The 13,426-nt window shown below is 42.7% G+C and overlaps 1 protein-coding gene across 9 annotated transcripts in view; it reads left to right on the top strand.

Annotated features, from left to right (window-relative positions):
• Positions 1-13,426, top strand: part of gpat3 (glycerol-3-phosphate acyltransferase 3) — an 82,020-nt gene that overhangs the window by 17,438 nt on the left and 51,156 nt on the right. For all 9 annotated transcript variants that reach the window (XM_063046740.1, XM_063046738.1, XM_063046737.1 and 6 more), the window contains exons 4-5: positions 2,786-3,089; positions 11,451-11,525. In XM_063046740.1, the coding sequence (XP_062902810.1) occupies positions 2,786-3,089; positions 11,451-11,525 (379 nt within the window). The remainder of the gene's footprint in view (positions 1-2,785; positions 3,090-11,450; positions 11,526-13,426) is intronic.

The raw sequence follows: 13,426 nt of genomic DNA, 5'->3' as shown, positions 1-13,426 counted from the left end.
AAGAAAGGGAGACACAATTTGTTGCACATTATTGCAAAGTTATTTACTTTACCATATTGGAGATAAATCTTGTGAATAGGAAATATAAAACCATACTTTCCTGTACTACATATGTGTAATTTAGACCAGTGGTCCCCAACTACCAGTCCACCAAGCATGTGCTACCGGACCGCAAGGAAACGATTTGAGTCAGCTGCACCTTTCCTCATTCCCTGTCATGCACTATTGAACTTGAACATAGGGTTGCCAACTGTCCCGTATTTGCCGGGACATCCCGTATATTGGGCTAAATTGGTTTGGCCCATACGGGACCGCCCTTGTCCTGTACTTCCCCTGTTAAGGTAGAGCGTTCCTATGAAACCTTCCATGCCAAAATGGCGTAAAGCGAAGAAGCAATTATCATTATATGGGAAAAATTTTTGAGTGTTCCCAGACCCAAAAAATAACCTACCAAATCATACCAAATAACACATAAAACCTAAAATAACACTAACATATAGTAAAAGCAGGAATGATATGATAAATACACAGCCTATATAAAGTAGAAATAATGTATGTACAGTATAGTCGAGAAGATTAAGCCAAAACTGATTTGTGGGGAAAAAATCGGCACGTAGGCGCATGCACACGCCACGCATGCGCACACAGGTGCCCGCGCAAGGCTTCATGGTCATGATAGTCTTTCTTGGGGTAAACACAAGTGTCCCGTATTTGACTGCTACTTTTGTCCCTTATTTGGAGTGAGAAAGTTGGCAACCCTAACTGTAAAAGACATGTTGAGGTGAGTTTAACCCTACTTGAACACCCCACCCTCCCCACGGCCAGCTGGTCCGCAAGAATATTGTAAATATTAAACTGGTCCGCGGTGCAAAAAAACGGTTGGGGACCCCTGATTTAGACAACTGCTGGGGGCATTGAAATAAACGCTGCATAAGTGTGTTTGTACAGTAACATACAGGTTAGGAAAGTGTAGTCCACACTTGTAGTGATGGATATGGTAGGACCCAGCATATTATTAAGGATCTCAGCCCGAAACATCAATTATACTCTTTTTCGTAGATGCTGCCTGGCCTGCTGAGTTCCTCCAACATTTTGTGTGTGTTACATATTATTAAGTTCACCTCTTGAGCTCTTGCCAAGTTGCTTTTGGTGCATTTTTGGTCACTTAGTTCATCTTACTTGTAAATCAACACTATCACAGAAGGCACAATAAAGCAATACTGACGTTAATCATTTTAGTGGTGCATTATTAGCTTCAACGGCAAATGACGAAACTCCCAAGTGTCAACTTTAAGTTGAACCTTGAACTGCATTGGCAGCTGTGACTAGATAAGTTTGTATGGTTTTGTTCTAGATGGCTATTAATATTATTACATTATCCTGTACATTTCACATTGGAACCATGCAGACCAGGCAATTATACAGAAGTTCCAATGTAAGCCATTTTCCAGAACATGGGTTAATGTACTGGTTTCCGCTACAACTGTCACACATCATGTATTTTCAAAAACAGACTAATTATAAGAAAGTAGAGTTAATTCTACTACTGTTTCCTAATGTAATCATTGTACCTAATTTCTCTGACTTGTTCTTCTTAAGTAGTAGTAGAATGATAAAGTGACATCAATTTTGTCTTGTTGTATAAGCCAATCATTTGCTGGTTAACCTGCCACCAACACTGCACAGTTTAATGTAAAAAAAAGTATCTGCCTTCTTTGCCGCTTTGTGTTTTATTAGCAAGATGTAACCTTCTATTTTTTTTTAAAGTATTTGCAGACATGTGTTGCATATTGGTGCCTTTACATTTCTGAGGCTTGTTCATATTTTCCTGGGAAGTTGTTGCAGTGTAGAAGAGCAGCAGGTTCAGAGAGCTTCACAAGAGAAGGATAGCTGAAGTGTAGAGGAATGAGCTTGCGATTGAGTTAAATTGGTGCAAACTGCGGTTTTGATTGGTTGGTTGTTTTCCTCCCTGTTGATTATGAAGTACTCTATACCATGTGATTATATAACTGGACAAATTATAGAAGAATGTAAGCTTGGATTTTGTCAAGGATTTAAATAATTTCAATTGGAAAAGAAGTGAAAGGTTGCTATGAGGCCATCAGACAATTCCAATTGATTTGCTACTGTGCTTCAGGAAGGGAAACCTACCATTCTGGTCTGGTCCAGCCTACATGTGCTCCAGCTTATCCACTTTATCAATCCTATGCTTTGAGTCTTTTGAAATGGCAGATTAAAGTCAGTTAGTTGCACCTCACCTGCAGGCAGTTGGGGATAGATCACTGATGGACATTTGTAGAGTTGACTGTTTTTTGACAAGTGGATTCTTGAGCGATAATTGATCTAAATATTAAGTTGCTTCAAGTTTCAGGAAAGTTTCAACATAACTGAGCTATGAAAGCCATGCAGTGTCTGATCTTTGTGATTAAGTTTTATTCCGGTATTGCTCGATGCACAAATACCCTCAGTTGCTTTTGGCACATGTTTACTAAAACCTTCTGATAACCCTGCACTGTCCTTGAATTCAAAGAGTATACAATATAGGCTAATATTTCAGATTCGCATTCCCTTGTCCTTCTCCAGTGTTTAGATAAATGCATTTTCACCATGCAAATTTATCTCTGTTGCAGTACTTCTCGTGACGTGTTTTGCTTTCTCACACTTGTTCCCTTTGTCGTCTTCCCTCTCACCTATTGTTAGTAATGCAAGCATTTTTTATCTTGGACTTTCTGCTTTGTAACTTGCATTTTATTAGAATACAAAAATGTTCATTGTTGTCTTACAGAAATTATTGAGAAGCGTGGTAAAGCCTCCCTGGAAGAAGAGTTCACGGAACTGAGGCGGTATTCAAGCAGAAGCAAGGCTGTTCCTGAGGGCAACTTTGACCTCTCTGATGTGTTCTACTTCTCAAAGAAAGGATTTGAGGCCATTGTCGAGGATGAAGTGACTACTCGGTTCAGCTCAGAAGAGTTGGTCTTGTGGAACCTGTTAACGAGAACCAACAGAAACTTCCAGTATATCAGTGTTCGACTGACCATCCTCTGGGGTCTGGGAGTTGCCATTCGATATGGGGTCCTTCTACCCCTGCGGTAAGTGCAAAAGAAAAGAGACACGGTGCCCAGTGGTTCTGTTCGGTCCTCCATAGTAAAGGAGCCAGTTTGTGAATGCTGTTCAGTGGCATCAACACCTTCTATTTCAATCGCAATATCAATTTGGCAAGAACAACCCAAGTGCCATAGAGTAGTAGAATGAGGGAGTCCAGACTGGAGTGCAATGGAATAGTCATGTAAGCAGCGTGATAGGACATAGTGTGTTAATGAGTTGTATGTTTCTGAAAAAAAAACTTATATACTGGATTTTCCACCTTCAGGAACCCACACCCCCATGCTTTTGTTCTTCCTCTGCCCTCTCTACTACTTTAATTCCCATTCCCATTCCCTTTCCCACACACCCTGTCTGATTCCATCCACCTCCTATGCACCCATTTCACCCACTGGCTCTTCCCCACTCCTCCATCTAGTTCTAGTTCCATCTACCTTTCACTTCACTCTGAATGGTTCCCAGTATCATCTTCCTTTCTTCTTGGGTTCCAGCACCAGTAGTCCTTTGTGTCCCTGCTTATCTCCCTCCAGGAGTTGTTTCCATCTCTACCCTCCTGACTCTATCTTCAGTCTTGCTGCGGGGCTTCAACCCATAGTATTATCAGTCTTTTAAAAAGGGAGCAACTATGTGGACTGTCAAAGGTGACTCCCATAAAGCTGAAACAGTTCCATTCAGAGCAACAATCTTCCGGAGGCACTCAGCGGTTTGAGCGGCATCCATTGGGAGGGTGCTGGGGGAGGACAGGAATTGTTAATGTTATGGGTCTATTTATCCTGATTGAGAAGTTGCAGAGCATGGGCCTCTGTACCTCCCTCTGCAAATGGATCCTTGTCTTCGTAACCAGAAGACCACAATCTGTGCGGATTGATGATAACATATCCTCCTCGCTGACGATCAACACTGACGCACCTCAGGGGTGTGTGCTTAGCCCACTGCTCTACTCTCTATATACACATGACTATGTGGTTAGGCATAGCTCAAATACCATCTACAAAAGTTTGTACAAATTTGCTGACAGTACAACCATTGTTGGTAGAATCTCAGGTGGTGATGAGAGGGTGTACAGGAGTGAGATAGGCCAATTACGTAGTGGAGTGCCACAGCAACAACCTGGCACTCAACGTCAGTAAGATGAAAGAGTTGATTGTGGACTTCAGGAAGGGTAAGACGAAGGAACACATACCAATCCTCACAGAGGGATCAGAAGTGGAGAGAGTGAGCAGTTTAAGTTCCTGGGTGTCAAGATCTCTGAGGATCTAACCTGGTCCCAGCAAACTGATGCAGTCATAAAGAAGGCAAGACAGTGGCTGTACTTCATTAGGAGTTTGAAGAGATTTGGCTTGTCAATGAATACACTCAAAAACTTCTGTAGATGTACTGTGGAGAGCATTCTGACAGGCTGCATCACTGTCTGGTATGGGGCAGCTACTGCACAGCACCAAAAGAAGATGCAGAAGGTTATAAATCTAGTCAGCTCCATCTTGGGTACTAGCCTACAAAGCACCCAGGACATCTTCAGGGAGCGGTGTCTCAGAAAGGCAGTGGTCCATTATTAAGGACCTCCAGCACCCAGGGCATGCCCTTTTCTCACTGTTACCATCAGGTAGGAGGTACAGAAGCCTAAAGGCACACACTCAGCGATTCAGGAACAGCTCCTTCCCCTCTGCCATCCAATTCCTAAATGGATATTGAACCCTTGGACACTACCTCACTTTTTTTTAATATACAGTATTTCTGTTTTTTGCATGTTTTTAAAATCTATTCAATATATGTATACTGTAATTGATTTATTTATTATTATTATTTTTATTTTTTTTTCTCTTCTATATTATGTATAGCATTGAACTGCTGTTGCTAAATTAACAAATTTCACGTCACATGCTGGTGATAATAAACCTGATTCTGATTTTAATTTCGAGATGATTCTGAGCGCATCATTCAATCTCTTGCAGTTTCTCCTGAGTTGCCCATCTATTATTTGTTGCCTGTAAATTTGTTGTCCCAGATATGACTGATAACAGTTCTCCTCTGCTTCATTTGTGTGTGTGTGTGTGTGTGGGGATGTTTGACAACTGCCTGCCCATCATTCCTGTATGACATGGTCTGATACCACACTGTGGTTTGTTTCCACAGTTTCAGTCTTGTCTATGGTGCTGAGAATAATGTCTCCTGAGAACAGTGCTTCTGGAACTGCCTGTATTTTTCTGAAAATGACAAGACAGATGGATGATCATATTTTTGGGAAGGATAAAAACAAATCTGGATGTCCTAGGTACAGAAAGGCCCAAAACAGAAAAAAAAACAGGATTGGTAAACAAGAAAAGACCTGCGGATGCAGGAAATCCAAGCAACACACATGAAATGCTGTAGGAACTTAGCAGTCCAGGCAGCATCTATGGAAAAGACTACAGTCGATGTTTCGGGCCGAGACCCTTCAGTAGGACTGGAGAAAAAAAGATGAGTAGATTTAAAAGGTGGTAGGTGGGGAGGGAGAAACATAAGGTGATAGGTGAAACTGGGAGTAGGAGAGCTGGGAAGTAGATTGGTGAAAGAGATACAGGGCTACTATCAGGCTGGAGGCTACCTAGATGGAATACAAGGTGCTCCTCCAACCTGAGTGTGGCCTCATTGCGACAGTAGAGGAGGCCATGGATGGACATATTGGAATGGGACTGGGAAATGGAATTAAAATGGGTGGCCATTGGGAGATCCCGCTTCTCCCAAATAAGGCGGGAGGAGAAGATGGCGGCGCAACGCAGCGTGTGCAGCTCTCAGGTGAAATGATATCGTATTTGTAAGTAGATTGCCGTGCACAATTCTGATTTGATGGAGACAGACGTGAGAAGGCACGGAGGAACATCTGGAGAAATTTCTGAAATGCCCGGTTCGCTGCTGCTGCTACTGTGCAATCGAGAATTTCTGGAGAGTAGGCCCCAAAATCCCCAGCTTTACCTGCTGCTGGCGACCGAGGCTGGGGTCGAAGCATTCGGCAGGGATGGTGCTCGGTACTCAGTGTCGGAGGGCTGATCGGAGCTCGAAGTTTTTGGATGACTCAGAGTCGGACGGTGGCCGGGCATGGCAGGGGGAGTTTTCTTCCTTCTCCTATCTGCGTGAGATGTGGGACTTTTGAGAGACTTTGAACTTTTTTACTGTGACCATGGCCTGTTCTTCATCAAGTTATGGTCTTGTTGCACTGTTGTAACTAAATGTTATAATTATGTGGTTTTTGTTAGTTTTTCAGTCTTGGTCTGTCCTGTGTTTCCGTGATATCACACCGGAGGAAATATTGTATCATTTCTTAATGCATGCATTACTAAATTACAATAAAAGAGGACTGTGTGTCCTCATAATCTAATCTAATAATCTAATCTTCTGGTGGATGGAGCCTGGGTGCTTGGCAAGACACCTGGTGTAGCCTCTTCTATATCAGTGAGACCCGCTGTAGATTGAGAGCATAATCTGTATCCGGTGCTTCCGGTGTGGCCTCCAGTATTTCGGTGAGACCCAACATAGATTGGAAGACCGCTTTGTCGAGCACCCACGCTCTGTCCGCCAGCAGATGCGGGATCTCCCAGTGGCCACCCATTTTAATTCCACTTTCCATTCCCATTCCGATATGACATTCTATGGCCTCCTTTACTGTTGAGGTGAGGCCACACTCAGGTTGGAAGAACAACATCCTGAATTCTGTCTGAGTAGCCTCCAACCTGATGCCATGAACATCGATTTCTCGAACGGTAATGGCCCATCCCCTTCACCATTCCCCATCCCCTTTTTCCCCCCTCACCTTATCTCCTTGTCTGCCTATTGCTTCCCTCTGGTGCTCCTCCCCCCTTTTCTTTCTTCCATGGCCTTCTGTCCTCTCCTATTGGCTTCCGTCTTCTCCAGCCCTTTATCTCTTTTCACCAATCTATCCCAGCTCTTTACTTCACCCCTCCCTCTCCAGGTTATCACCTTGTGTTTCTCCCTCCCCTCCCTCCACCTTTTAGATCTACTCCTTATCTTTTTTTCTCCAGTCCTGCTGAAGGGTCTCAGCCCAAAACATCAATTGTACTCTTTTTCATAGACACTGCCTAACCTGCTGAGTTCCTCCAGCGTTTTGTGTGTGTTGGTAGAGGATTGGTATACTGTGAATCAAACACGCGGTCAGAGTCCATGCTGTTATCAGTTTCTATTTCACCATAGAATTCCAGAATTATCAAAATATTTGGAAATACCTTTCATGTTTATTACAGAACTGCATGATGCTGTTGCATCTATCAGAGTTATAAAATGACTAAAGTTTGTACAGCAGCCAATATTTGTTAGGATGCAATGAGAGGTTCTAAGTTTTTTCAAATGAATCAATATCTTCAAATAGTTTACAGAGTGGGAAAGGAAAGCAGGCATAGATTAACAGACATTTTGAAAAATAATTATTCCACTGGCTATTCAATGAAGGAAGTTTTTTACAAGCTGGCAAAAAAGGAATAGGAAAAGACCATGCAGCCTCTTGATGTCTTCCTACCATTTTAAGTTGATCCATAACACAACCTCTATGTAGCCAGCTTTGTTCCATTTCCTTCAATGCTCTTAAGCATGATCTGATCACAGAATGGTAATTACAGCTGACACATCTTCCGTCTTTCAGGTTTCAGCACCAGACCTCTTTGTTGAGCACCTTTGATCTATCTGCAAAAAGCAGCTTTTCCCAGTGGTCAACCATTTTAATTCCAATCCCCATTCCCATTCTGATGTTAGTCCGTGGCCTCCTCTGCTGCCATGATGAGGACACTGTCCCAGGTTGGAGAAGCAACACCTCATATCTGGGCTGCTTCCAAGCTGATGGCATGAACAATGATTTCTCCAACTTCTGCTAATTTTTCCCTTCTTCCTCTTACCTCTTTTCTATCAATCCTCCCTGGTGCACCTCCTTATTCCCTTTCTTCCATGCTCCACTCTCCTCTCCTATCAGATTCCCTCTTCTCTAGACACCTATCACCTCACAGCTTCTTACTTTACACACCCCTTTCCCATCCACCTGGCTTCACCTATCACCTCCTTCCCCTCGCCCCACCTTCTTATTCTGGCTTCTTCCCCCTTCCTTTCCCATCCCGATGAAGGGTCTCAGCCTGAAACATTGACTGTTTATTCATTTCCATAGACCTGTGTGTGTAGAGTTGGCACCTTGTGTTATGATGTTCTTACTGCTATGTTCCAGTAGTTGCCAGGTGTCAGACTAGTGAAATTTGACACAATTTTAATGACCAACAACAACGTGCCTTTCAGATGGTTCGCTGAGCAGCAGTGAACCATCTGACTGCCTGTCAGAGTTCTCTTTGGAAACTAGTTGACTTGATCAGCATTTCTGATGTGGCTATTGTTCACAATTGCACTTAATAAAAAAATAAACACCTTAACTAGTTGTAAACCTGTTGTAAAATCTGACCATATTTATAGCATGTAGATGTTATTTTGCTTGTTTTGGCATCACTGCTTGCTTTTCTGCTCAAACGTCCCCTGTCAATTTTGATCGGTGTCTCAAACTCATTGTCCTTGACTTCTGCAGGCCTCAAAAACTAATTGGCACTTGGATATGTTTTCAATGTGTAGTTGCCAAGGCTGTACAGATGAAAAGCTGAAATAGTTTATTATAATGAACTAGTGGGTGAGCATCTGGGGGACAGTGACCACCGCTCCCTGGCCTTTATAATTATCATGGAAAAGGATAGAATCAAAGAGGACAGGAAAATTTTTAATTGGGGAAAGGCAAATTATGAGGCTATAAGGCTAGAACTTGCGGGTGTGAATTGGGATGATGTTTTTGCAGGGAAATGTACTATGGACATGTGGTCGATGTTTAGAGATCTCTTGCGGGATGTAAGGGATAAATTTGTCCCGGTGAGGAAGATAAAGAATGGTAGGGTGAAGGAGCCATGGGTGACAAGTGAGGTGGAAAATCTAGTCAGGAGGAAGAAGGCAGCATACATGAGGTTTAGGAAGCAAGGATCAGATGGGTCTATTGAGGAATATAGGGAAGCAAGAAAGGAGCTTAAGAAGGGGCTGAGAAGAGCAAGAAGGGGGCATGAGAAGGCCTTGGCAAGTAGAGTAAAGGAAAACCCCAAGGCATTCTTCAATTATGTGAAGAACAAAAGGATGACAGGAGTGAAGGTAGGACAGATTAGAGATAAAGGTGGGAAGATGTGCCTGGAGGCTGTGGAAGTGAGCGAGGTCCTCAATGAATACTTCTCTTTGGTATTCACCAATGAGAGGGAACTTGATGATGGTGAGGACAATATGAGTGAGGTTGATGTTCTGGAGCATGCTGATATTAAGGGAGAGGAGGTGTTGGAGTTGTTAAAATACATTAGGACAGATAAGTCCCCGGGGCCTGACGGAATATTCCCCCGGCTGCTCCACGAGGCGAGAGAAGAGATTGCTGAGCCTCTGGCTAGGATCTTTATGTCCTCGTTGTCCACAGGAACGGTACCGGAGGATTGGAGGGAGGCGAATGTTGTCCCCTTGTTCAAAAAAGGTAGTAGGGATAGTCCAAGTAATTATAGACCAGTGAGCCTTACGTCTGTGGTGGGAAAGCTGTTGGAAAAGATTCTTAGAGATAGGATCTATAGGCATTTAGAGAATCATGGTCTGATCAGAGACAGTCAGCATGGCTTTGTGAAGGGCGGATTGTGTCTAACAAGCCTGATAGAGTTCTTTGAGGAGGTGACCAGGCATATAAATGAGGGTAGTGCAGTGGATGTGATCTATATGGATTTTAGTAAGGCATTTGACAAGGTTCCACGCGGTAGGCTTATTCAGAAAGTTAGAAGGCATGGGATCCAGGGAAGTTTGGCCAGGTAGATTCAGAATTGGCTTGCCTGCAGAAGGCAGAGGGTGGTGGTGGAGGGAGTACATTCAGATTGGAGGATTGTGACTAGTGGTGTCCCACAAGGATCTATTCTGAGACGTCTACTTTTCGTGATTTTTATTAACGACCTGGATGTGGGGATAGAAGGGTGGGCTGGCAAGTTTGCAGATGACACAAAGGTTGGTGGTGTTGTAGATAGTGTAGAGGATTGTCAAAGATTGCAGAGAGACATTGATAGGATGCAGAAGTGGGCTGAGAAGTGGCAGATGGAGTTCAACCCGGAGAAGTGTGAGGTGGTACACTTTGGAAGGACAAACTCCAAGGCAGAGTACAAAGCAAATGGCAGGATACTTGGTAGTGTGGAGGAGCAGAGGGATCTCGGGGTACATGTCCACAGATCCCTGAAAGTTGCCTCACAGGTGGATAGGGTAGTTAAGAAAGCTTATGGGGTGTTAGCTTTCATAAGTCGAGGGATAGAGTTTAAGAGTCGCGATGTAATGATGCAGCTCTATAAAACTCTGGTTAGGCCACACTTGGAGTATTTTGTCCAGTTCTGGTCACCTCACTATAGGAAGGATGTGGAAGCATTGGAAAGGGTACAGAGGAGATTTACCAGGATGCTGCCTTGTTTAGAAAGTATGCATTATGATCAGAGATTAAGGGAGCTAGGGCTTTACTCTTTGGAGAGAAGGAGGATGAGAGGAGACATGATAGAGGTGTACAAGATAATAAGAGGAATCGATAGAGTGGATAGCCAGTGCCTCTTCCCCAGGGCACCACTGCTCAATACAAGAGGACATGGCTTTAAGGTAAGGGGTGGGAAGTTCAAGGGGGATATTAGAGGAAGGTTTTTTACCCAGAGAGTGGTTGGTGTGTGGAATGCACTGCCTGAGTCAGTGGTGGAGGCAGGTACACTAGTGAAGTTTTAGAGACTACTAGACAGGTATATGGAGGAATCTAAGGTGGGGGCTTATATGGCAGGCAGGGTTTGAGGGTCGGCACAACATTGTGGGCCGAAGGGCCTGTACTGTGCTGTACTATTCTATGTTCTATGTTCTATCACAGTGGCCAATCATTTTACTATAAATTGTATGTGTACAACTGTCAGAACTGGAATCAGTGAAAGTCGAACTTTAATATAAGTGACTGAAGGGAATTTGAATCCTCTGAGGTTTGAGCTGATTTACGCAGCACAATATTTGTCTGATGTTTCTCCTTAACCTCGTTAAAAGTAGTGTGAAGGCCAGCATTCTAACTGTGTTCTGAAAGTTCACAATACCCTTAAAGGTGTTGTTACTCCAAAACTAAATTTGTAGCAGCAATGGTCAAATCATGTTCCATTTCTAGAATTTGCAAAGAAAAGATCATTTGCACAGGTTGTGTTTCTATTTTTTTTATTTTTGATGTGATTTAATGCTGCTCTAAAGTGAGTGAATTTGATTTTGTGCTACCTTCATTGGATCGAGTTCAACAAGACCTTCTAACCTCTTCTCTCCTGCAGGATCACTTTGGGTGTGATTGGTATTAGCTGGTTGGTGATTGGAACCACTTTAGTAGGACAGCTACCAAACAGCAGGTAAAAAAATGTATGTTGTACAGTTGCATGCAGTTTCATCAGTGGTCTCTGATAGAATTTCTGCATCTTTCTCCTTTACCTATTCCTTATCCACGATCCTCAGTGCAAAAACAATTAAGAATTTATTGAACCTGAAACTTCTGTGTATGAGCTATATGATGCTTGTCTCTGAAGGATTAGGTGATTTGTTCTTAGTATCTCAGTCACTCTCTGTAAGAGAAACATTGCAATTTCCACAACCAGAGAAGAGAAACAACACAGAGATTTTAGGACAAGTCTGGTTAAAGTTCAGCACTGAATGTTTGCCATGTCATATAGTGTTAATCATAAGATTGCTTACCATTAATCTTGGGTCCTTTAAATGCTAAAGCTAAGGATCAGAGGTAATCTTGTGGTTTACTATAGGAGATGGGTGCAAATTGGTTTAAGGAAATTGAGGGCAAACTATAGAGTGGGATAAACTCGGCAAGTAGTTCAGATTGTAGCCATCAGGCCATTTTTAATGCATTTATTTGGGAAGGAGTAATGGAAACTGGCTCTAGTTTGGCTTTGATTGCCATGAATTGCTCTAAGTTACCGAGTCTACACATGACTCATTCATATGTAGGGGCATAGACAAAATAGACCAGGCCCGATCCCATTGCCTACCCCAATGACCTTCCCAAAGATCAGTTCTTTGCCAGGCTGTTCCAAAAGACAGGAGATATCAACCTTGTGTCAGTTTAGATTGCACAGCAGGTTTTCTTTCCAATTAGACTTTGTTATGGAAACCCAAATATTTCTACCTTTATCAAATCATCGTTAAATTTCCCAGCTGCTATGCTGTATTTTTAACTTATTGAAGGATCTTTAGTACATTTGCTATTTTTATGTGCCCCTTGATTTGGCTTACTGCTGAAATCTTGACACAGTAAGACCTAATTAAGAATAAATTTAACTAAGAACCAGTATTATAGCTAATCAACCTTTGTGATCTCATCTGCCAGCGTTTCTGATTGATGCAAACTTTAGGTATGGTTATTTCTTGGAATGTCTGGGGCGTGAACAGAGATTTAGAATGGTACAGCACAGGAACAGGCGCTTAGTTCATGATGTTGTGCTGAACTAATAAAGCTTATGCCTAATTACGTGATCCCTTCTCTCTGAATATGGTTCATATCTTTCCATTTTCTACATATTCATGTGCTACCTCTACTCTATCTGCCTCCACCACCTCCCTAGTGTACGTTCCCACCACCCACCACTCTGTTTTTTAAAAAAAAAACTTGCCCCACTTCTCTTGTGAACTTTCCCCTTCTCTCCTTAAATGTATACCCTCTAGCAGTAGACATTTTGACGCTGGATAAAAATATACCAGCTGTCTACTCTATGTCTCTCATAATTCCATAAACTTCTATCAGGTGTTTGCACAGCCTCCACTACTCCAGAGAAAGCAACCCTAGTTTCCCCAACATCTGTTAAGAGCACATGCCCTCTAATCCAGCTTGTAAACCTCATTTGCACCCTCTCTAAAGCCTCCACATTTTTCCTGTAATGAGGCAAACAGAATTGAATCGAATACTCCAGCCATGGCGTAATCAGGTATATATAAAGCTGCAACATGACTTCCTGATTATAGTGTCCTGACTAATACAAGGAAGCATGCTATGCGCCTTGTGCACCAACTTTCATGAAGCTATGGACTTCGAGCCCTAGATTACTCTGTGGATCAATATTGTAATCCTGCCATTAATTATATGCTTTAGTTTCTATCATATCAGTGTTCAGAAAAAAAACAGTTCTAAGAAGATGATAACAGGGCATTTTCTGTGGTCCAGCACTGGTCAGGCCCCAAGGGTGATAGCCAAGAGAGTTTCAATCTTGGGTACTTCTTCTTAAGAGTACAGATAAGCACCTTAGTT

Source organism: Mobula hypostoma, chromosome 4 (genome assembly GCF_963921235.1).
Source record: "Mobula hypostoma chromosome 4, sMobHyp1.1, whole genome shotgun sequence".
NCBI lineage: Eukaryota > Metazoa > Chordata > Chondrichthyes > Myliobatiformes > Myliobatidae > Mobula > Mobula hypostoma.
This window is presented reverse-complemented; position numbering and strand designations above follow the sequence as displayed.